Source organism: Mesoplodon bidens, assembly GCF_964165515.1.
Source record: "Mesoplodon bidens genome assembly, chromosome: X".
Lineage (NCBI taxonomy): Eukaryota > Metazoa > Chordata > Mammalia > Artiodactyla > Ziphiidae > Mesoplodon > Mesoplodon bidens.
Window position 1 is genome coordinate 91,887,166 of NC_138163.1, and position 26,059 is coordinate 91,913,224.

Here is a 26,059-nt window from a genome sequence, read left to right on the forward strand (position 1 = left end):
GGAACAGGGATGGGCAGGGAAACCTTACCAGCTGAGCCTGTATCATACAGGTTGATTCTCTGTAAGAAATATGTAAAAGGAGCACGGTCTCCATGCAGTCCCATTCAGGGACATGCTGAGTAGATTTCCAAGAATGGGGAGGGCCTCATGTACTTAGAGAAATTATTGTGTTTAAGACAGCCCAGCTTCCTTTCTTGCCCCATGCTAGTATAAAGTAGTTTCACCAAAATTTTACCCAGTTAAGGGAAAGGAAACGAGAATGATTTACTGGTGCCATGCAATACTGTGGAAACGTAAATGAAGACAAATTCGAGATAACAGCCGTGGATTCTGAAGTTTAAAATATTTTTTATTAATAAAAGTACAATAATCGAACGTAACAAGATTGCTTAGTTCCCAAACATACACCCTGCCTGGATGCCACAGAGGAAAAGTCCCATTGAGCGAGAACATAGTAGTCTCTAAGTGACCATGCTAACTGAGGCAGTTTTTGAGTATCTCCAGGGACCTAACAGGCTTGAATATCAGAGATTGCTCACAGTCTTAGTCTCACAGCCATGTCGCTGGAGCAAGAACTAGTATAAAATAGAGAAAAAACAGGGTGCTGTTCTAAAGTACTGAAATAACAAGGCAGAAACATGAGTTATAAATACTAAAGCTTAATATACTGTTCTATAACTTCTTTAAACAAACAATGACAAAAAACAATCATTTCACTGCAGGCTCCTTTCCCCAACACAAAAATGAACAGTCAGTTTCTGGCACTGTTTTCCTGCTGTGTCCGCCTGTCAAAAAACAAGGATGGACAGCACTAGGGATTCTCTTCCTCTTTTTATTCAGAAATACAATGAAAACAGCACTGCATACAACATAGTTATAATGTCCAAAACAACTACTTATACTGATCCTGGGAAACATCTACTGGAAAGGAAGGAGAGTTTCTTAATAAACAAAATAGTGTCTCTCCCCCTGTTCCCAACCCACCACCAGAAAAAGAAATGGGAGGTAAAACCAGTATTTGAGAATCAAAGAAATATCCTGTCACTAGTATAAGTTCTATTCTCTTCCATCCCACTCCCACCCCAACCACCCCACCCCACTTCCCTTCAACCTATACTGTTCAGAATATAATAAGTGTGGAAAGACAAAATGTAACTGATGAAGCTGGACTGGCCAAAGTTTGAAGGGCTGTGGGAGATTGCCTCTGTGCTTCTGACAGGGGGACATGTAATGTGGTCCAGGTAGAGTGAGGAAAGGGGAAGAATACTGCTTTTACAGCAATGGATTTTGCCTACTTATTCCTTTAGACGCTAATATGCTTTGAGTATAGAAACAGATGAGAATCTTATAGCTAGCAATGAAGAGAATGTAGGGAAAGTGAGAGGAAGAGATAATATTACTTCCAGTGACCACTCTTCAATTATCCTTGTTACTTACTCAAATTTAGCTCTTTATCATCCAGGAAACCTAATCCTCTCCTTTTTCTAGGGTAAATATAGAGTACTATAATTATCATCATAATGGTAATCATAATATTTTGTTGTTCATTTAAGGATCACTTGTCAGTTTTGCCAACATCCATTATTGAGAATCCTCACAACAATCCTGTGAGGTAGGTATTTGGATCCCCATTTTACAGATGGGTTAACTGAGGCACAGAGAGGCTATGTGACTTGCCTAAGGTCAATAAAGTGAGAGATGGGAAAATATGGAAGAGAGGTAACTTAGGGTAGCACCTCTATTGTCAGAGAGCCATATTTACCAGTGAGAAAAGACAGTGCTAAGTGTTTCTTTAAATTGGGCACACCTACTTTCTTCAGTGTACCTATTTCTATATAGGTATTAACACACTAGGGAGGATCAATAATTTCCCTTGGCTTATTAATGATTAGATCAATTCCCAATGGTTTTGATCTTCGGAAAACCTTTTGAGGGTAGGATACACCCCAAGTTCCTGGAACTCAGGTCATAGAAATCTCTAACTCCTGAATTTTGCAGATCACTTTGTTTCAAAGAGCTGTTAGAGTTCTAAAACTGTTACTATCATGTACATAAGTACTGTGCTCTAGGTGTTCCCACAGGTGTAAAGGCTAACAATTCAGATACCACTATACAGGTACTCTGGAACTGAACAATTAAGTAAGTAGATGGCAACGTGTGGGAGCCAGGTTTCTCACTTTTGGAGTGGAAGGTTAGAGTGAACAAAGGCAAAAGGCTAGGATAAGATGATCCATGTGGTAAGGGATTGGAGTAGGAGACATCAGTATAAACTCATGTTTAGCTTAATAAAGATACGGATGATTACATACAGAAATATTTGTAGATATCTATGTATAGATATACATGGGTTAGTGTACACACATATATTTCCTTGCTCTGTCAATTGAGATGACCTAGAAGCAAAAATACAAGAAGCAACAAGCATACCTAATGCCCAGATCTTCGTTTCTAATACAATTCTCCATTAAAAGAAACCAGGACTCCTTAAAGAAATGGTTGATTACAGGATTCGGCAAAAAAAAATATACAAGATGAGTTTGCAGCATCTTGTAGTGCTGGAAAATAAAGGTGTGCTAAAAAAAAGATGGGGGTATGTCAAAAGAACATGGAAACCAACCCAAAAGAGTGCCCAATGACAAAAGCTGGAACAATCTGAGTAACAAAATAAGTTGCATTGGACTATAACCCAAACTACAAAATAAATATCCATGAGTCCATACTGATACAAGAAAATTATTGCATAAATAAATAAATGAGGGAGAAAAGACAACTCTACCACGCAGAATTCCAAATAATTTATGTAGATACTCACCCTCAGGCATGTAGTGCATAGCTAACCACTCCTTAAGTGTGGGCTGCACATAGTGATTTCCTTCCAAAGAGTACAGTATGGAAGGTGGGGTGGAATATAGAGGAGAAAGCTGACAAACACTATCTCAGCCAGGTGATCAAGATTAACATCAAGGGTATAAGTCATGTTAATATGATGTGATGAAAATGGCAGTTCACCTCTGTGGTCTTCCTCCCCCAAACCCATAAGCTCAGTTTAATCATGAGAAAAACATCAGACAGATATTAATTGAGGGACCCCTCGAAACTGCCAAGGTCATAGGAAACAAGGAAAGTCTGAGAAATTGTCACAACCAAGAGAAGCCTAAGGAGATATGACTACTAAATGTGATGTGGTATCCTGAACAGGATGCTGGAAAAGAAAAAGGATATTAGGTAAAAACTAAGAAAATCTGAATAAAGTTTGGACTTTAATTAATAATAATGTATCATTATTTCATTAATTGCAACAAATGTACATCTAATGAAAGATGTTAGTAATAGGGAAAACTGGGTTTGAGATATAGGGATACTCTCTGTACTACCTTCAGAATTTTTCTGTAAATCTAAAACTGTGTTAAAATAAAAATTTTATTTAAAAAGAATTTAAGAATTTTTTCTCACAAACTTTTCTGTCTTGCCCATAATGCACTCCACCTAATGTACTCAGCAGTTCATATTCTTCATAGTTTTTCCTGAATTTTCCAATCATAATTATCAATAGTAATGTTCAATTGCCAATCATCTACAAATGGAGGAATTCCACTGCAATAAATTCCAAGATATTATTCAACCCTATTGATCAAGGCAATTTTCCATGCCCTAGGCAACTGTCCACATAATGGTGGTTAGCTGATGTGAGCACAGCAAATTCAATTAATTCCAAATGCTACCTAAGAAAGCCAGTTCTTTTCCATCTCACTATTTAGCAAAGTTCTACATGCTTTTGGTGTGGTACAGTATTATACTGTATTCGAGTACCTGTACTCCATGAAATACTCTTAATGAATTTTGATATATTTCTTAAAGAATATGGAAATAATTTGTAAAGATTTTATCATTATTTGGAGGGAAGAGGGCAATAAAAATAGGATTAGAATTGTTTCCTGACCATAGACAATTAATAAAGCATTAACAAAGCCCCTCATTACTTTGAAGGGAAAAAATTGAATAAAGGCTTAGAGATGTCAGGGATACCAATATTTGGAGTTCTAATTTGATTATCCTAGTTAGTACAACACTATGTTTTATAGTCTTTATTTATAAATAGCTCATATGCTCCAATGCAAAAGATCCTGATGGGCACAGGTCATTTATGAACTCTGGAAAAGGAGTCTCAAATCCAAACTCTGGAGAAAATGGGTAAGCCCTTAGACTCTGCTGTGAAATACCATATCAACTACTCAATTATAAGCTTAACTTATGTATGATGGTAATTCACCTTTAACAACCTGTCTTACACCTGCATAGATGTCCCCTTTAACAGATTGGTCCTAGATATTTCCTAGTGCTTTAACAATTAGTCTACAGTGTGGAACTTGCACACCAAAAGTCAGGGTAAAACCTATATCAAAATAACAAGGCAAAAATAGTAAAAATCTACATATCATTTTGAAAAATACAGGTAGTCCTTAAATTTATGAGGGTTTATGGTCTGAAAAGACACTGTAACTTGAAATGAGGTAAATCAAACCTGAGATATTATAGAAAGTGTTAGAATAGAAAAACTGTTCCTAATGTTATATATCAACGACCACAAGCACATCTTACTTACCATTTAGTCAACTGTAAATGATTTTGTGAGTGGTCTAAAGTTTTCTGAAGCCTAACATATAAACTTGGACAAATACTGCAACCAATCATGTAAATATTTCTTTAATTTGGTTTAATAATGTGATCCCTGGGAGAATGGGTGTGCAGGTCTGTAAGGCCTCAAGGAAACATCTGGGAAAGGAATCTGACCCGTATTTGTTTCATTTGTAAAATATTAATGATGGGTAGGACTAGATAGCTAATAGGATCCCTTCTTGGTGCTAGAATTCTATGATTTAGTCAGACTAGGTGGCCTTGGGAAGTAATGACCTGAAGTATTCAAGAGAGACTGGTTGAATATCTGCCAAGGAAAAAGGGTACCATATGAAGACAACCTTTTCCAGGAGAGAGGCTGTGTCCACAATTAAGTGATGCAAACCTCCCCTCCCTGACCCCAGGAGAGGAAATATGCCATCTGGAGGTAGATCTGAGGTCCAGGGCCTGGAACAGAGGGTTTTATGTCCCAGAGACTATTATAAAACAGTCTGATTGTGTAAGCAAATGTGTATATTATGCAACATGTTATAATGGCTAAAGTAAATGGCTTAGATGTTCATAGCAGTTGCAGAACATCGAATTGCTTTCTGTTTGTCAGTTTTCACTAAAAGCCTCTTATAGTTCCATTTGAAACATAGGAATGCATGCTAATAATGCCATGGACTTAACACATTTTTTTCTTCCAACCCCTCACCTCAGTATAACATGGTCCCAGTGTGTCATTTCTCATCATGCAATATGCGCATAACAGTTGCTTTATGTAAATAGAAGAATACACAGTACAGTGTAGCCTCTCAAGACATTGTCTCAACAGATTGCCATTTGAATGAGACTTGTGATTATAGCACTTTTGATATCCTATCCAAAAAAAGTCCTCCTCTATTTGTTTTCAGGATCATCCTGGGTCTACTTGTTCCTGTCACTGCCCAACTTACTCTCCTGGAACACTTTTTACCCTACTGGCAGGTCGATGTGTGCTTTGAATCAAATTTAACAAAACAAAGAATGTAATTGTGCAGCAAAATCTTTAATCCTGAAGGAGGAGGAGGAAGAAGAGGAGGAAAAGGAGAAGGACAAAAAGATCCTTTCATTCCCTTTGATGGACTAAAGAAGCAAGAAGCACCAGCACTGTCTGAAAACCAAACTGTAAGAACAAATAGAATTGGCTTTACAAAACCTTGGAGCTTGGTATGGGACTCAGCTTATTCACTGAGAATGTGCCCTATACTCAGGACCCAAATCCCTGTAAATCTTACCAGCCAACTACAATGTTATGCTCTTTTCTGTCTAGGAACTTGAAAAAAGTCAATTTAGGACACTACAAACCACTTTGATGTACTGATTCAGAAATATGATAAGAATTCTATAAAACAAGAGGAAAATAAGAACAAAAAGCAGCGTATGTTTGTTCACAGCCTTGAATTTGATTCCTGTTTTCGTATTGTAGGAAAAATGTCCTATCTCATAACAGGGACAGGAGGGGGGCAACCATGGGTGCCGCACTGGAATTCAACCCATGCGGAGGTTGAAAAAACTGGTGACTAGTCAGTGGAGAAATGAAGGTGGAATATAAAGAGTCCCTATGGAAGATCAGCTATCTTTTCCTCCAGTTTCGTCAGCCTGGCTCAGTGAACTGTTCCAATCCCATCCCAGAGGCAAGCTGAGTCAAAGAGGAAAAGATGGTCATGATCCCACTGCGCGCACGCGAACACACACACACACACACACACACAAGAAAGAGACCAGTGCAGCTCTTCTAGTGCAGTCTGTGCCGCTCACGTGGTGTCATGGCGCCGGCGGTGCAGAGACAGGTGGTCAGAGCGAGAAAAGCTACGATTGCAGTCTGTGCACCGGAAAGGCTTGATGCCTGTGTGCTTGCGGAAATGGCGGGTTAGCTCATCTGAGCGAGCAAATTTCCAGGAGCAGCCATCCCAGGTGCATTTATAAGGCTTCTCTCCTAAAAAAAGGAATATGACAAAACAAAGGGAGTCAGATAAGAGACGTTTGGATCCCGAAAAGATAACAGAGTACATAACCTTTTATAACGTCAAAAAATTAAGCAATCACTTTAAAGTCATGTTCTCTTTCACCTTTACTGAAGTCCCAAAGAGAAGCCACGATGGTTGAATGGAAAACACATAGGCTGTGCCTCAAACAGGCCTTTGCTTGAATCCTGGCTCTAGTACATAGTAGTTGTGTGACCTTAAATAATTCACTTCTCCCTGGCTGGATCTCTGTTTTTTCATCTCTAAAGAGGGATAAAAATATCTCACAAGGTTGTATGAAACATTTTATCCTTTAAACACAGCCAATAAATGATAAAACTGGGATCAAAACCCAAATCTTTGACATTTTCCACTATACCACACAGTAGTAACTGTATTTTCTCCTCTAATAGCTCCCCAAAAGTAATAGTCTAAAATAGAGCCATACACACAGAAAGAATGTGCAGTTCACTGGAATGGGTCTTCAGCTAAGGCTACAGGCCTTTTTCTGTGAAAGATCAGAAACTCAGTGGCATGGAATGGGGTGAGGAGAAGTGTCAAGTCAAACTTTTTGAAATAGTTACATGCTTACTCTGTACCCCCAGGTTGCACCTGGGTTATATATGGAATATGTATGCTTTGGGTAGAAAACTATATGAAAAAGAAAAGTAATATAAAAAAAACATTAACACAGTATAACTCTATAATGGTGTATATGTCACATAACACATATTTATATACTCAGAATAAAGGCAATATCAACACACTTAAATGTAAATTATGAGAGATTTTTAAGAGTGAGTGAATATCTGGAAAGTGAGGATGAGAATGAGAAGAGAAGATGAGAATCAGGTGAGAAGAGAACTCTCTCTTTTTACTTTTCACCTTCCTGTATTGTTGGAATGTTTTAAAAATCATGTACCTGTATCTTATTATACAAATTTAAACATAAAAATGTAAGAAGCTATGAGTAAAAAATAAATATTAACTATGGTTAAGTTATGGGGTTAGGGTAACGATTGTTTTCTTTTTAATGTGTTTCTCTATTTCCCATCTTCTACGATGAGCATGTATAATCTTATAATCATAAATAAGAGAATAACTTAGGTATTGGGTTGGCCAAAAAGTTCGTTCGAGTTTTTCTGTAACATCTTACGGAAAAACTCGAATGAACGTTTTAGTCAACCCGTACAAAATGTATTGGTATTTTAATGGTCTTTCTTACTTTGGCTCTTTCTTCTCTTCTCCTTATAAATACTCCAGAACATTTTATTTTATGTTGTTCTAAATTCTGGTGGCAATCTGGTTTGCATATGCTGTTTTGCAACTTACTGCTCAACACTTATCAGTCCTCCTAAGTGCTTACTAATTAACTGTGCAGCTTTCAAACAATGGGCAACAGAATGGAATTCACTCTAACTCACAGTTGTGGACAATACCAAGGCAACTATTTTGAGGATTAAAGATGCCAATTACTGATCATTTCAATACACAGAAATTGCTGCATTAACTGCTAAAAAGAATGAGATAGAGTTGGATGTAGTGAGAACAAAAGATGGCCAATGAAATGTTATAAAATGAAAAGAAAATGCTACTGAATGGCTATGCATCACACACATACACACACACAGAGTAGGATCCCATTTATGTTCCCTAAACTTCTCTACCTCTGTGTCTCTGTGTCTGTCTCTCTGTTTCTCTCTCTCTCCCTCTCACACACACACACACAACCCCCAAACAAAGAGAAAAGATCTGGAAGACTACACAACAAATTACCAGTGGAAAGGAGAATGAGACTGTAGATGGTGTTTAGTGTGTAAATGGGATTTTTCAGTTTGGTCTATATAATTCTATTCCATCTCCACATCTCCAAACACTGCTATACATTTTGTTGCAATCTCTCACGAATTTCTCCTACTTCTATCTTCTCTACAATCAAATGAAGAAAATTTGACTTGTAAAGCAGTGACACCCTGTGGTTATAAGAGCTCATTGCTAGAATACACAGATTACAGAGTTCAGCAAGGAGACCAATTTTTCCTATTGCCAAAGCTGTTACCTTTTATTATCATTGAACAGGCTCCTGTTTGTGCTAATGCACTTCATGTGGCACAACTCAACACATGACCTTCATCAGTACATCATCGATATTGAAGAACAAAACATACATAGGGAAAATAATTAATAATATAAAATGTACATATTAGCCATGTGACAAAGTATGATATAAGTTCCAAGGCTTAATAATCTGTGGGCTAGTGTGAAGGCATTAAGCTTGAAACATGGGTAAGTTTAGATGGGTAGAACAGTAGGTGAAAAGCAACCCAGTCAGCTGGGGGCATGGGCTGGTAGGAAGTACCATAACTGATGCATGGGGCATGGGATCAGCCATCCTGAATTCTGTAAAAACGTTTACAGAATTTCCATGAGATGGTCCCTATTGCAAAGGCCAGACTAAAGAATTTGAATTTCAGCATGAAATGTAGTGACATACCAAAGAGGGGGGCAGTGAGAGTAGTCTGCCTCAGATATAGGCAATAAGGGGGATGCATTGATTATAAAGAATTTTAAAACAAAATAAACTAAATGCTTGCTCTTTGTTATCATCATGTTCCAGTTGTAAGCCAATGATAAGATACTCCTTCGGGCTATGACAGCTCCCACTGCCCTGTCCCTCTTGGTACACCACTGCCAGAGGGCAGTGGTTGGGGGGTGGGGGGAGTGTGCAACACTAAACATTTTTGAACTCGAGAGTGACTTGATCAAATCTGAAAGTTGAAATGATCTAGCCATGATATGCAAGATGGATTACAATGAATATAAGGCTACTGGTGTAATCTATTGTCTGACACACACAGGTACTCAAATCATTTATTGATTTGATGAAGGAATCAAGAATAAAAGTAACAGAAGATTGAAGTAAATAAAATCAGAAATAAGAGAAGACACATTACAACGGATGCCCCAGAAATAAAAAGGATTATAAGGGACAATTATAAACAGTTATATGCCAACAAACTAGATAACTTATAAGAAATGGATAAATTCCTAGAAACATAACCTACAAAAACTGAATTAAAACATAGTAAGCCTGACTAGATCAATAAAAAATAAGGAAATTGAATCAGTAATCAAAAATCTCTGAACAAAGAAAACCCCAGGACCAGAGGTCTTCACAAGTGAATTCTACAAAACATTCAAAGAATTTATACTAATTCTCCTTAAATCTTCCAAAAAATGGGAGAGGAGGGAACACTTCCAAACTCATCCCATGAGAAGAACATCACCCTGATAACAAAACCAAACAAAGCACAAGATATGAAAACAATAGGCCAATATCCTTGATGAATATACATGCAAAAATCCTCAATAAAATCCTAGCAAACTGAATTCAACTGTACATTACAAAGATTATAGGGGGCTTCCCTGGTGGCGCAGTGGTTGAGAGTCTGCCTGCCAATGCAGGGGACACGGGTTCGTGCCCTGGTCCAGGAAGATCCCACATGCCGTGCAGCGGCTGGGTCTGTGAGCCATGGCCGCTGAGCCTGCACGTCCGGAGCCTGTGCTCCGCAAAGGGAGAGGCCACGACAGTGAGAGGCCCGCGTACCGAAAAAAAAAAAAAAAAAAAAAAGGTTATAAGGCTTTCCTCATGGGGCAGTGGTTGGGAGTCCGCCTGCCGATGCACGGGACGCAGGTTTATGCCCCAGTCTGAAAGAAACCCACGTGCCGCGGAGCGGCTAGGCCTGTGAGCCATGGCCACTGAACTTGTGCGTCAGGAGCCTGTGCTCTGCAACGGGAGAGGCCATAACATTGAGAGGCCCGCGTACAGCAAAAAAAAAAAAAAAAAAAAAAAAAGATTATACACCATGATCAAGTTGGACTTATCCCTGGGATGATGCAAGGATGGTTCAATATACTTAAATCAATGAACGTGATAAAACACATTAACAAATTTAAGAAAATATCTGCATGATCATCTTAATAGATGGAGTAAAAGCACTTGAAATAGTTCAATATCCATTCATAATTAAAATGCTCAACAAAGTAGATATATAAGAACTTCCTTCAACACAAGACATACATCACAACAGCTAGCATCACAACCAGTAGCAAAAAACTAAAAGCTTTTGTCCTAAGATCCAGCACAAGGTAAGGAAGCTGACTCTTCCCCTTTCTTTTCAACGTAGTACTGGAACTCGTAGCCAGAGCATTATACAAAAAAGGGAAATAAAAGGCACCCAAGATGCTCAACATCACTAATTATTAGAGAAATGCAAATCAAAACTACAATGAGGTAACACCTCACACTGGTCAGAATGGCCATCATTAAAAAGTCTACAAAAAACAAATGGTGGAGAGGGTGTGGAGAAAAGGGAACCCTCCTACACTCTTGGTGGGAATGTAAGTTGGTACAGCCACTATGGAAAACAGTATGGAGTTTCCTTAAAAAACTAAAAGTAAAGTTGCCATATGATCCAGCAATCCCATTCCTTGGCATATATCTGGACAAAACTAAAATTCAAAAAGATACATGCAACCCCTCTGTGCATAGCAGCACTATCCATGATAGCCAAGACATGGAAACAACCTAAATATCCATAGCCTGATGAATGGATAAAGAAGATGTGGTACATATATACAATGGAATATTACTCAGCCATAAAAAAGAATGAAATAATGCCATTTGCAGCAACATGGATGGACCTGGAGATTATCATACTAAGTGAAGCAAGCAAGAGAAAGACAAATACCATATGATATCATTTATATGTGGAATCTAAAATGTGACACAAATGAACCTATCTGTGAAACAGAAATACATTAACAGACTTAGAGAACAGACTTATGGCCAAAGGGGAGGGAGCATGGGGGAGGGATGGATTGGGAGTTTAGTGTTAGCAGATGCAAACTATTATATATAGAGTAGATAAACAAGGTCCTACTGTATAGCACAGGGAACTATATTCAATATCCTGTGATAAACCATAATGGAAAAGAATATAAAAAAGAATGTATACGTATGTATAACTGAATCAGTTTTCTCTACAACAGAAATTAATGCAACATTGTAAATCAACTACACTTCAGTAAAAGAAAGGCACCCAAAACAGAGAGGAAGAAAAAAGTTACCTTCATTTGCAGATGATATGATCATATATATAAACAACACCAATTTTTTAAACATCTTTATTGGAGTATAATTACTTTACAATGATGTGTTAGTTTCTGCTTTATAACAAAGTGAATCAGTTATACATATACATATGTTCCCATATCTCTTCCCTTTTGCATCTCCCTCCCTCCCACCCTCCCTATCCCACCCCTCTAGGTGGTCACAAAGCACCGACCTGATCTCCCTGTGCTATGCGGTTGCTTCCCACTAGCTATCTATTTTATGTTTGGTAGTGTATATATGTCCATGCCACTCTCTCACTTTGTCACAGCTTACCCTTCCCCCTCTCCATATCCTCAAGTCCATTCTCTAATAGGTCTGTGTCTTTATTCCCATCTTACCCCTAGGTTCTTCATGACATTTTTTGTTTGTTTGTTTTCTTAGATTCCATATATATGTGTTAGCATACAGTATTTGTTTTTCTCTTTCTGACTTACTTCAACACCAAATTTTAAACAAACAAAAACTGATCTAATTAAAGGATTTAGAATTAATTAAAAATTCAGTAAACTTGAAATATACAAAATCAAAAGAGAAAAATTATTCATGTTTCTAAACACAAACAACAAAGTATCTGAAACAGAAATGAAGGAAAGAATACAATTCAAAATAGCTACAAAAATAATAAAATAGTTAGGAATGAATTTAACTAATGAGGTTAGAGACTTGTACACAGAAAATTATACAACAACGATGAAGGAAATTAAAGAAGGTACACACATCTTTCCATCTGGAAAGATATCACATGTTCATGGATTGGTAAAATTAATATTGTTAAAATATCCATAACTCAAAATGACCTACAGATTCAATTTGACTCCTATCAAAACCCCAATGGTGTTCTTTACAGTAATAGAAAAGAGGATTCTAAAGTTCATGTGGAACTGCAGAAGACCCTGAATAGCCAAAGCAATTTTGATAAAAAAGAATAAGGTTGGAGGCATTCCAAGTCCTGATTTCAAAATATATTACAAAGCTACAGTAATCAAAATAGTAATGTACTGACATAAAAATAGAGATATAGACCAATGGAATAGAGAGCTCAGATAGAAATACATGCATCTACAGTCAATTGATCTTCAACATCGTGTCTATAACAAACAATGGGAGAAGAATGTCTTTGATTAATGGTGTTGGAAAAACTGGATATCCACATACAGAAGAATGAAATTGGACCCTTATCTCACATCATATACAAAAATAAACTCAAAATGGATTAACATCTAAAATGTAAAACCAGAAACCATAAAATTACAGAAGTAAACATAGGGGGAAGCTTCTTTCCTTTATTGAAGTATAATTGATTTACAATGTTGTGTTAGTTTCAGGTGTAGAGCAAAATGAAGTGAATCATTTCACTGTACACCTGAAACTAATACAACATTGTAAAAATATATATATACACACATATATTTGAAGTTATATTTATACATGTATATTTCTTACCAGATTATTTTCCGTTACAAGTTATTACAAGATACTGAATATAACTCCTTATACTATGCAGTATATCCTTGTTTCTTATCTATTTTAAGTAGAGTAGTTTGTATCTGTTAATCCCGTAAGTCTAAATTATCCCTCCCGTAATCCTTTCCCCTTTGGTAAACATAAGTTTGTTTTCTATGTCTATGAGTCTGTTTCTATTTTGTATAGAGATTCTTTTGTATTACTTTTTAGATTCCACATGTAAGTGATAATATTCTCTAGGTCCATCCATGTTGCTGCAAATGGCAATATTTCATTCTTTTTTATGGCTGAGTAATATTCCATTATATATATATCACATCTTCTCAATCCAATCCTCTGTTGATGGGTAACTGTTTTTTTTCCATGTCTTGGCTATTGTAAATAGTGCTGCTATGAACATGGGGTGCACATATCTTTTCAAATTAGAGTTTTTATATTTTCTGGATATATAACCAGGAATGGGATTGCTGGATCATATAGTAGCTTTACTTTTAGTTTTTAAAGGAATCTCCATAGTGTTTTCAACAGTGGCTGCACCAATTTACATTCCCACCAACAATATAAGAGGGTTCCCATTTCCTCCACACCCTCTCCATTTATTATTTGTAGATTTTGATGATAACCATTTTGACCAGTGTGAGATGATACCTCATTGTGGTTTTGATTTGCATTTCTCTAATAATTAGCAATGTTGAGCATATTTTCATGTCCCTGATGGCCATCTGTATGTCCTCTTTGGAGAACTGTCTGTTTAAGTCTTCTGCCCATTTCTCGATTGGGTTGTTTGTTCTTTTGATATTGAGTTGTATGAGCTGTTTGTGTATTTTGGAAATTAACCCATTGTTGGTTGCATCATTTGCAAATATTTTCTTCAATTCCACAGGTTGTCTTTTCATTTTCTTTATGATTTTCATTGCTGTGCAAAAGAATTTAAGTTTAATTAGGTCCAACTTATTTTTGCTGTTTTTCCTTTTGCATTGGGAGACTGACCTAAGAAAATGTTCCTATGATTTATGTCTAAGAATGTTTTACCTATGTTCTCCTCTAGGAGTTGTATGGTGTCATGTCTTATATTTAGGTCTTTAAACCATTTTGAGTTTATTTTTGTATATGGTGTGAGGCAGTGCTCTAATTTCATTGATTTACATTAAACTGTCCAACTTTCCCAACATCACTTGTTGAAGAGACTGTCTTTTCTCCATTGTTCCTTCTTGCCTCCTTTGTCATAGATTAATTGACCATAGGTGTGTGGGTTTATTTCTGGGCTCTCTATTCTGTTTCACTGAGCTATATGTATGTTTTTGTGACAATACCACAATGTTTGGATTCCTGTAGCTTTTTAGTATAGTCTGAATTCTGGAAGGGCTATGCCTCCAGCTCTATTCATTATCCTCAGGATTGCTGTGCCAATTCTGTTTTTCTGTAGTTCCATACAAATTTTAGGATTATTTGCTCTAGTTCTGTGAAAAATGACATGGGTACTCTGAGAAAGATTACATTAAATCTGTAGATTGCTTTGGGTAGTATGGCCATTTTAACAATATTAATTCTTCTAATCTAAGAGCATGGGATATCTTTCCATTTCTTTGAATCCTCTTCAATTTCCTTTATGAATATTTTATAATTTTCACGTCCTAGGTTTAGATTATTCCTAAAGTGTTTTGATGTGACTTTAAATGGTATTCTTTCATTGTCAGTGTAAAGAAATGCAATAGATTTCTGTATATTAATCTTGTATCCTGCTAACTTTCTTAATTCATTTGTTAGTTCTAATAGTTTTTGTGTGGAGACTATAGGGTTCTCTCTCTATATAGACGATCATTTCATCTGCAAATAGTGACAGTTTTACCTCTTCTTTTCCAAGTTAGATACTTTTTATTTCTTTTTCTTGTCTGATTGTGGTGGCTAGAAATTCCAATACTGTGTTGAATAGAATTGGTGAGAGTCGGCGTCCTTGTCTTGTTCCTGAATTTAGCTTGAAGGCTTTCAGTTTTTCACCATTGAGTATTACATTGGCTATGAGTTTGTTATAAATGGTTTTTAATATGTTGAGAAACATTCTCCCTATACCCACTTTTGTGAGTTTTTATCATGAATGGATGTTGAATTTTGTCACATGTTTTCTCTCCCTCTTTTGAGATGATCATGTGGTTTTTGTCTTTCCTTTTTTTAATGTGGTGTATCACACTGATCGATTTGCAAATGTTGAATCATCTGGAATGAATCCAACTTGATTATGGTGCATGATCCTTTTTAGGCATTGTTGGATTTGGTTTGCTAGTATTTTGTTAAGGATTTTTGCCTGAATATTCATCAAAGACATTGGCCTGTAATTTTCTTTTTCTTTTTCTTTTTTTGTAGTGTCTGGTTTTGGTATCAGGGTGATGGTGGCTTCATAGAATGAATTTGGGAGTGTTCCATCCTCTTAAATATTTTTGGAATGGTTTCAGAGGGATAGGTATAATCTCTTCTTTGTATGTTTGATAGAATTCCCCAGTGAAGTCATCTGTTCCTGGACTTTTGTTTGAAGGAAATTTTTAAAATTACAAATTCTATTCCACTTTTAGTGATTAGTCTGTTCAAAGTATCTCTTTCTTCTTGAATCACTTTTGGCAAGCTGTATGTTTCTAGAAACTTGTCCATTTCCTCCAGGTTGTCCACCTTTTTGGTACATAACTTTTCATAGTATTCTCTGGTAATTTTTTTTATATCTGTGTTATCAGATATTTCTCCTCTTTCATTCCTTATTTTATTTATTTGGGTCCTCTCTCTTTTCTTCTTGGTGAGCCTGGCTAGAATTTGTTGATTTTGTTTATCTTAAAAAACAAACAAACAAAAAAATCCCCAAAAACAGCTCTTGGTTTTTTCCTTTTTTTTTTTTTTTTTTTTTTTTTTTTTTTGCAGTACCTCTCCCGCCACGGAGCACAGGCTCTGGACACGCAGGCTCAGCGGCCACGGCTCACAGGCCCAGCCACTCCATGGCACGTGGGATCCTCCCAGACCAGGGCATGAACCCATATCCCCTGCATCGGCAGGCGGACTCCCAACCACTGTGCCACCAGGGAAGCCCAGCTCCTGGTTTTATTGACCTTTTCTATTATTAAAAAAAATCTATTTTATTTATTTCCCCTCCAATCTTCATTATTTCTTTTCTTCTGCTGACCATTGGTTTTGTTTGTTCTTCTTTTTTGAAATTCTTTTAGGTGGTAGGTTAGTTTGTTTATTTGATTATTCCTGCTTCTTGAGGAAGTCCTGTATTGCTATCAACTTGCCTCTTAGAACTGCTTCTGCTGAATCCCATAAATTTTGTAAGGTTGTGTTTTCATTTTTGTTTGTCTTCAGGTATTTTCTGATTTCTTCTTTGCTTTCATCTTTGACCCATTGGTTATTTTAGTAGCATGTTTATTTTCCTCGTGTTTGTTCTGTTTCTGTTTTTCTTTCTGTGTTTAATTTCTAGATTCACACTGCTGTTGTCAGAAAAGATGTGTGAAATTATCTCCATCCTCTTAAATTTATGAGGTTTGTTTTGTTACCTAGTATATGGTCTACCTTAGAAAACATTCCATATACACTTGAAAAGAATGTGTATTTTGATGTTTTGCTTTGTTTTGTTCTTTGGATACTGTGTCTTGTAGATATCAGTTAAGTTCAACTGGTCTACTGTGTCATTTAGGACCTCTGGTGCCTTATTGAATTTTCTGTCTAAATGATCTGTCCATTAATGTCAGTGGTTATTAAAGGCCCCTACTATGGTTGTATTACTATCCCTTTCTCCCTTTATGTCCCTTAGTATTTATTTTATATATTTAGGTGCTCCAATATGAGGTGCATAAATTTAACAAGTGTAATATTATCTTCTTGTATTGATCCCTTTATAAGTTATGATGTCTTTCTCTTTTTTTCTTTATGGCATTTAAAAAAAAAACCTACAACCAGGGCTTCCCTTATGGTGCAGTGGTTGAGAGTCTGCCTGCCGATGCAGGGGACACAAGTTCGTGCCCCAGTCTGGGAAGATCCCACATGTCCTGGAGTGGCTGGGCCCGTGAGCCACGGCCGCTGAGCCTGCATGTCTGGAGCCTGTGCTCTGCAACGGTAGAGGCCACAACAGTGAGAGGCCCGCATACCACAATAAAAAAAAAAAACCTACAACCAAGTATACTCTAATGAGCAAGGCTCTCATTCACATTCGATGGAGAAATCAAAAGCTTTACAGACAAGCAAAAGCTAAGAGGATTCAGCACCACCAAAGCAGCTTTACAACAATTGCTAAAGGAACCTCTCTAGGCAAGAAAGACAAGAGAATAGAACAAATGAGGAAGGGAAGAAAAATAAGACCTGCAAAAGCAAACCCCAAACAATTAGGAAAATGGCAATAGGAACATACATATTGATAATTACCTTAAATGTAAATAAATTAAATTCTCCAACAAATAGACATAGACTGGCTGAATGGATACAAAAACAAGAGTTATATGTATGCTGTCTACAAGAGACCCACATCAGACCTAGCGACACATACAGACTGAAAGTGAGTGGATGGAAAAAGATATTCCAGGCAAATGGAAACCAAAAGAAAGCTGGGGTAGCAATACCCATATCAGACAAAATAGACTTTAAAAAAAGGTTGTTGCAAGAGACAAGGAAGGACACTACATAATGATCAAGGAATCAATCCAAGGAGAAGATATAACATTTGTATATATTTATGCACCCAACATAGCATAATATCAATACATAAAGCAAATACTAACAACCACAGAAAGGGAAATCAACAGTAACACAATAATAGTGGGGGGATTTAACATGCTACTTACACCAATGGACAGATTATGCAGACAGAAAATTAACCAAGAAACTCATGCCTTAAATGACACATTAGACCAGATAGACTTAATTGATATTTATAGGACATTTCATCCAAAAGCAGTAGAATACACTTTCTTCTCAAGTGCATGTGTAACATTCTGCAGGATAGACCACACCTTGGGTCACAAATGAAGCCTTGGTAAATTTAAGAAAATTGAAATGATACCAAACATCTTTTCCAACCACAATGGTATGAGATTAAAAATCAATTACAGGAAAAAAAACTGTAAAAACACAAACATATGGAGGCTAAACAATATGCTACTAAATAACAAGTAGATCACTGAAGAAATCAAAGAGGAAATCAAAAATACCTGGAAACAAATGACAATGGAAACATGATGTCCCAAAACATATAGGATGCAGCAAAAGCAGTTCTAAGAGGGAAGTTAATAGCGATACAATCCTACCTCAAGAAACGAGAAAAATCGCAAATAAACAATCTGACCTTACTCCTAAAGCAACTAGAGAAAGAAGAGCAAAAGAAACTCAAACTTAGAAGGAAAGAAATTATAAAGATCAGCGCAGAAATAAATGAAATAGAAAGAAAATAGCAAAGATCAATGAAACTAAAAGTTAGTTCTTTGAGAAGATAAACAAAATTGATAAAACTTTATCCAGACTCACCAAGAAAAAAAGGGAGAGAATTTAAATCAATAAAACTGGAAATAAAAAGGGATAAGTTACAACTGGCACCACAGTAATACAAAGGATCATAACATACGACTACTAGCAACTATATGCCTATAAAATGGAAAACCTGAAAGAAATGGACAGATTCTTAGAAAGGTAAAACCTTCGAAGACTGAACCAGGAAGAAATAGGAAGTATGAACAGACCAACCACAAGTAATGAAATTGAAACTGTGATTAAAAATCTTCCAACAAACTGAAGTCCAGGACCAGATGGCTTTACAGGTGAATTCTATCAAACATTTAGAGAAGAAACACTTAGCCTTCCCAAACTCTTCCAAAAATTGCAGAGGAAGGAACATTCCCAACTCTTTCTATCAGGCCAATATTAACCTGATACCAAAACCAGACAAAGATATCACAATAAAAGAAAATTACAGGCCAGTATCACTGATGAACATAGACGCAAAAATCCTCAAAAAAATACAAGCAAACAGAATCCAACAACACATTAACAGAATCATACACCCTGATCAAGTGGGATTTATCCCAGAGATGCAAGGATTCTTCAATATATGCAAAACAATCAATGTGATACACCATAGTAACAAACTGATGAATAAAACCCATATGATCATCTCAATAGATTCAGGAAAAGCTTTTGACAAAATTCAACAATGATTTACGATAAAAACTCTCCAGAAAGTGAGCATAGAGGGAACCTATCTCAACATAATAAGGGCCATATGTGACAAACCCATAGCAAACATCATTCTCATTGGTGAAAAACTGAAAGCATTTCCTCTAAGATCAAGAACAAGACAAGGATGTCCACTCTCACCATTATTATTCATCATAGTTTTTAAAGTCCTAACTATGGAAATCAGAGAAGAAAAATAAATAGAAGGAATCCAAACTGGAAAAGAAGGAAAAATGTCACTGTTTGCAGATGACATGATTCTATACATGGAAAATCCTAAAGATGCCACCAGAAAACTTTTAGAGCTAATCAATGAATTTGGTAAAGTTGCAGGTTACAAAATTGATACACAAAAATCTCTTGCATCCCTATACACTAACAATGAAAGATCAAAAAGAGAAATTAAGAAAACAATCCCATTTACCATTACAGCAAAAAGAATAAAATACCTAGGAATAAACCTACCTAAGGAGACAAAAGCCCTGTCCTCAGAAAACTAAAAGATACTGATGAAAGAAATCAAATATGGCACAAACAGATGGAGATATATAAGATATTCTTGGATTGGAAGAGTCAATATTGTTAAAATGACTATACTACTCAAAGCAATCTACAGATTCAGTGCAATTCCTTGTAAATTACCAAAGGCATTTTTCACAGAATTAGAAAAAAAATTACAGTTTGTATGGAAACACAAAAGAGTACAAATAGCCAAAGCAATCTTGAGAAAGAAAAACAGATCTGGAGGAATCTGGCTCCCAGTCTTCAGACTATACTACAAAGCTACAGTAATCACAACAGTATGGTATTGGTGTAAAAACAGTAATATAGATCAAGGGAATAAGATATAAAGCCAAGAGATAAACCCATGAACCTATGGTCACATAATCTATAACAAAGGAGGCAAGAAAAATCAATGAAGAGAAGACAGTCTCTTCAATAAATGGTGCTGTGAAAACTGGACAGCTACATGTAAAAGAATGAAATTAGAATGCTCCATAACACCATACAGAAAAATAAACTCAAAATGGATTAAAGACCTGAATGTAAGGCTGGACACTATAAAAGTCTTAGAGGAAAACAGGCAGAACACTCTTTGACATAAATTGCAGCATGAAGTTTTTTTATCTACCTCTTAGAGTAATGAAATTAAAAAGAAAAATAAACAAATGGGATCTAATTTAACATAAAGACTTTTGCATAGCAAAGGAAACTTTAAGAAAATTGAAAAGACAACCCACAGAATGGGAGAAAATATTTGTAAATGAAACAATTGACAAGATATTAATCACCAAAATATACAAACAGGTCAGAGCTCAATATCAAAAAAATAAATAACCCAAACAAAAAATGGGCAGAACATCTAAATAGACATTTCTCTAAAGAAGATATACAAGTGGCCAAAATGCACATAAAAAAAGATGCTCAACATCAGGAATTATTAGAGAAATGCAAATCAAAATTATAATGAGGTATCAACTCACACCATTCAGAATGGCCACCATCAAAAAATCTACAAACAATAAATGCTGGAGAGGATGTGGAGAAAAGATAAGCCTCCTACACTCTTGGTGGGCATGTAAATTGGTACAGCCACTATGAGAACAGTATGGAGATTCTTTAAAAAACTAAAAATAAAACTACCATATGACCCAGCAATCCCACTCCTGGGCATATACCCAGAAAATACATTAATTCAAAATATACATGCACCCCAATATTCATTGAAGCAGTATTTACAATAGCCATGACATGGAAGCAACCTAAATGACTTTCAAAAGAGGACTGGATAAAGAAGATGTGGTACATATATGCAATGGAATATTACTCAGCCATTAAAAATAATAAAATAATGTCATTTGTAGCAACATGGATGGACCTGGAGATTATCACACTAAGTGAAGTAAGTCAGAGTAAGACAAATATTATATTACATCACTTATATGCAGAATCAAAAAAATGATACAAATGAACTTATTTACAAAACAGGAACAGACTCACAGATTTAGAGAATGAACTTTTGGTTGTCAAGGGGGAAAGGTAGCAGGGAAGATAGTTAAGGAGTTTGGGATTGACATGTACACACTGATTTATTTTAAAAAAATAAATAAATTATCAGAAGTAGTGTTCAAAGCATTACTAATAAAATGCTAAGTGAACTTGTGAAAAGAACAGATGAACACATTAGAATTTCACTAGAGACTAAAAAGTATTTTAAAAAACAGTCAGTACTGAAGAATATAATAACTGAAATTAAAAATTCACTAGAAAAAAATAACAGCAGACTAGGTGATATAGAAAAATGTGTAAGTGATCTGCAAGGTAGAATAATGGAAATCACCCAATCAGGACAGCAAAAAGAAAAACAATTTTAAAAAATTAAGGTAGTTTAAGGGACCTTTGAGACAATATCAAATGTTCTAACATTCACATTATAGGGCTTCCAGAAGGGGAAAAGAGAGAGAAAGTGTCAGAAATGAATTTAATGAAATTGCAGCGGAAAACTTCCCAAATGTGAAGAAGGAAACAGATATCCAGGTACAGAAAGCACAGAGATTCCTAAACAAGATGAATGCAAAGAGACTTATACCAAGACATTTCATAATGAAAATGGCAAAAATTAAACACAAAGAGAGAATTCTAAATGCAGCAAGAGGGGGATTGATCAAGATGGAGGAGTAAGAGGACATTGAGCTCATCTTCCCCATGAACACAGAAAAAATTCAACTATACATGGAACAAGTCACATGGAAAGCTAGCTGAAAACTGGCAGAAAGACTCCTATACAACCAAGGCTGTTAGAAAAATCCACATGTAGTGTGGTAGGAGGGAAAGAAAAGTGATTGGGTCAAGATCTGTGCCCCTGGGAGGGGCCTCAGAAGGAAGGGGAGAATGCACAGGCAGACACCAGCCCTTGGAAATGAGCCATGAGAGTCACAGATTGGGTACCCAAGTCCCGGACTCCTGAGCAGAGGAGATGAGCTCACTTGGTTGGTTGGAGGAATGATTGGACTAACAGGAGGGCTGTAGGAAGCCTGGACTTCACTGGTGATAAGCACGTGTGTATGTTGGCTTGCCTCTGAGGCAGGATGGACAGAAGACTGATGTAATGGTTGCCAGGTTTCCATGGCCTTCTCTGCATGCATCCCAGCCTGAGCCCAGCAAATGCTTTGGCCTGCTCACTTCTTGTCACAGCGCTGCACTGGATCTAGGGTTGCCATGACCAGGAAGAAGACTTGGCTGTAGAATGCAAAGGATACTGATTCCCAGAGGACAGCCTGTGTAGAGTGGTGGTAGCTATTGTTAATGCTTACTAAAGCAGTGCATCAGATGTAGTCCAAAACTCTGACAGTGGCCACTCTACCACAGCTCATGCCCTGTATATGCTGAGAATCCTCACAGGACTCCCACCTGCCCTGCCTTATGATTCCACAACTGGGTGGGTGCAGCAGAAGCTGGGGTCTAAATCAGCTGTGAGGGACAAAGGGAACTTCCATCCACTGCTGTGTCTGAGCCAAGCAAGGCAAACAATTGTGGGTTCCTCCACAGGCAGTAAAATGGAGATAGCTTCAACCTCTGTCTGTAGCTGACCCGAGCCTAGAGCTTGCACAGAGTCACATTGCTTCAGCACTCTGCCCCTCTGGGGCAAGGACCCCAATCCTGGGAGAAGGGAAAACACACACTTAAACAGAGACAGCTCAGGCCTTACCCTCAGGGCTTCTGCTCCAGCAACATAGGATCAGACCCCACCCCTGATAGGACCATGATGGCTACTGAGCAGAGGGGAAGTTCCACCTCACACCCAAATCCATCTCTAGCTTCTCCATCTCCAGCCCCACCAAAGTGATAGCTGCCAGCACACCCTGGGGAAAGAAATGACTTGCATCCACATCAAATCCAGCTCTTCAAGCAAAGGCATTGGGCACACACATTCTGTACAGGGCACTCCCACATAAGAACACCCCTTCAAGAAATTAATAGGTAACTGTTTCACCTAAATTAATAGAGACAGAGAAAGTTAAGCAAAATGAAAAGGCAGAGGAACTGCTCTCAATCAAAAGAGCAAGAGAATATACCTGAAAAAAATGAATAATGAAACAGAAATAAACAATTTGACAAATAAAGAATTCAAAGCATTGGTAACAAAAACGTTAAGTAAATTAGGGAAGATTATAGATGAACACAGTAAAAATTTTAACAGGTAGAAAACATTTTAAAAGCCCCATTCAGAAATGAAGAATTAAATAAGTGAAATAAAAAACACACTAGAAGGAATGAATAGCAAATTAAGTGATACATAAGAACACATAAGTGATCTGGAGGGTAGAATAGTGGAAATCACCCAATCAGAACGGCAAAAAGAAAAACAAATTAAAAAATAAAAGCAGTATAAGATATCTGGGATAACATTAAGCTTACCAATGTTCACATTATAGGGGTCTCAGAAGAAGGGAGAGAGAAGGGGATTGAAGATGTATTTGAGTAAATTATGGCTGAAAACTTCCCAAACTTAAAGATGGAAACAGATGTACAAGTACAGGAAGCACAGAGGGTACCAAACTAGATTAACCCAAACAGATCTACACCAAGATATACCATATTTGTACAAACAATAAAAGTTAAAGACAAAATTATACAGGAATCAATAGAAAAACAAAGTCATATACAAGGGAACATCCATAAGACTATCAGCTAATTTCTCTGCAGAAACTTTGTAGGCAAGAAGGGAGTGGTATAATATATTCAAAGGGTTGAAAGGGAAAAAAAACCCTGCAACTACCCAGCAAGATTATCATTCAGAATCAGAGAGACAAAGAACTTCTCAGACAAGAAAAAACTAAAAGAGTTCATCAATACTAAACCTACCATAAAATAAATATTAAAGGGTCTTCTCTAAGTGGAAAAGAAGTAAGAATCTATTGTAAAGGGAAAATCCCACCAGGAAAGGCAAATATATAGTAAGGATTGAAGATCAAGGAATTAAGTAAGACAGTATAAAGTTAAAAAAAGACAACAAATTATAAAAGCAGCTATAACTACATAAACAGTTAAGAGATAAACATGAAGATGTAAAATATGACTTCAAAAAAATTGAAATGTTGGGGAGGGAAGTAAAAAATGTGGATTTTTTAGAATGTGTTTGAACTTAAATGACTATGAGTTTAAAAGAGTAGATATAGTTATAGATCAACATATATGAACCCCATGCTAACTACAAATCAAAAACCTATGGTAGAGACCCAAAAAATAAAAATAAGGGAATACAATAATATTACTTAAAAAATCATCAAACCACAAGGGAAGAAAAACAGAAGAAGAAATGAACAGAGAAGAACTACAAAAACAAAGAGAAAACAAGCAATAAGATGGGAATAAGTACATACCTATCAATAACTACTTCAGATGTCAATGGACTAAATGCTCCAACAAAAAAATATGGTGACTGAATACCAAAACAAGACCCATGAGTATGCTGCTTACAGGAGACTCACTTCAGAGTTAAACACACACACAGACAGAAACTGAGGGGTTGGAAAAAGATATTTCATACAAATGAAATAAATATTAAAGTAGAGGTAGCAATACTCAAAGACAAAATATACTTTAAAACAAAGGCCATAACCAAAGACAAACAAAGGCATTATATAATGACAAAGGAATCAATACAAGAAGATGATATTTTGTTAACGTATAAGAACCCAATATGGGAGCACCTAAATACATAAAACAAAATGACAATAATTCAATAATAGTAGGGGACTTTATCACTCCAGTTATAGCAATTGACAGACCATTTGTACAGAAAATCAATAAGGCAACAGTCGTCTTAAATGACACAATAGTCCAGTTGGACTTAATAGATATCTATAGGACATTGGATCACAAAATAGCAAAATATACATTTTTTCAAGTGCACATGGGACATTCTCCAGGATAGATCACATGCTAGGCCACAAAAGAAGCCTCAATAAATTTAAGAGGATAGAAATAATATCATGTACTTTTTCCCAACAACAATAGTATAAAACTAGAAATCAATTACAAGAAGAAAAATGGGAAAAGCACAAACACATGGAGACCAAACAACAGACTTCTAAAAAAACCAATGGTTCAATGAAGAAATCAAGGAGGAAATCAGAAAATACCTCCAGGTAAGTGAAAATGGAAACACAATTTTTCAAAATCTATGGGATGCAGCAAAAGCAGTTCTAAGAGGGAAGTTTTGTCAAGACAGGCCTACCAGAAGAAACAAGAAAAATCTCAAAAAAACCAATCTAAACTTCCATCTAAAAGAATTAGAAAAAGATGAACAAAGAAAGGACAAAGTCAGCAGAAGAAAGGAAATCATAAAGATCAGCGAGGAAATAAATAACATGGAGACAAAACATAAACAAAAACAAAACAATAGAAATGGTCAACAAAACTAAGACCTAGTTTTTTTGAGAAGATGAACAAAATTGATAAGTCTTTAGGCAGGCTCATCAAAAAAGAAGAGAGGATACAAATAAACAAAACAAATGAAAGAAGAGGAAATAACAATGAATTACACAGAGATACAAAAAATTAAAAGAGAAAACTATCGGGGGACGAGGGGAAG

At 36.4% G+C, this 26,059-nt stretch overlaps 1 protein-coding gene across 9 annotated transcripts in view; it reads right to left on the reverse strand.

Annotated features, from left to right (window-relative positions):
- Positions 1–1,142: 1,142 nt before the first annotated feature.
- KLF8 (KLF transcription factor 8) overlaps positions 1,143–26,059 on the reverse strand; it is a 369,132-nt gene continuing 344,215 nt past the window's right edge. For 8 of the 9 annotated variants that reach the window (XM_081223213.1, XM_081223212.1, XM_081223211.1 and 5 more), the window contains one exon: positions 1,143–6,595. In XM_081223213.1, coding sequence (XP_081079339.1) covers positions 6,414–6,595 — 182 coding nt within the window. In that variant the 3' untranslated portion in view covers positions 1,143–6,413. Of the gene's footprint in view, positions 6,596–6,740; positions 6,887–26,059 lie in introns of those variants that run through there. The other variant, XM_081223219.1, reaches the window with a different exon arrangement.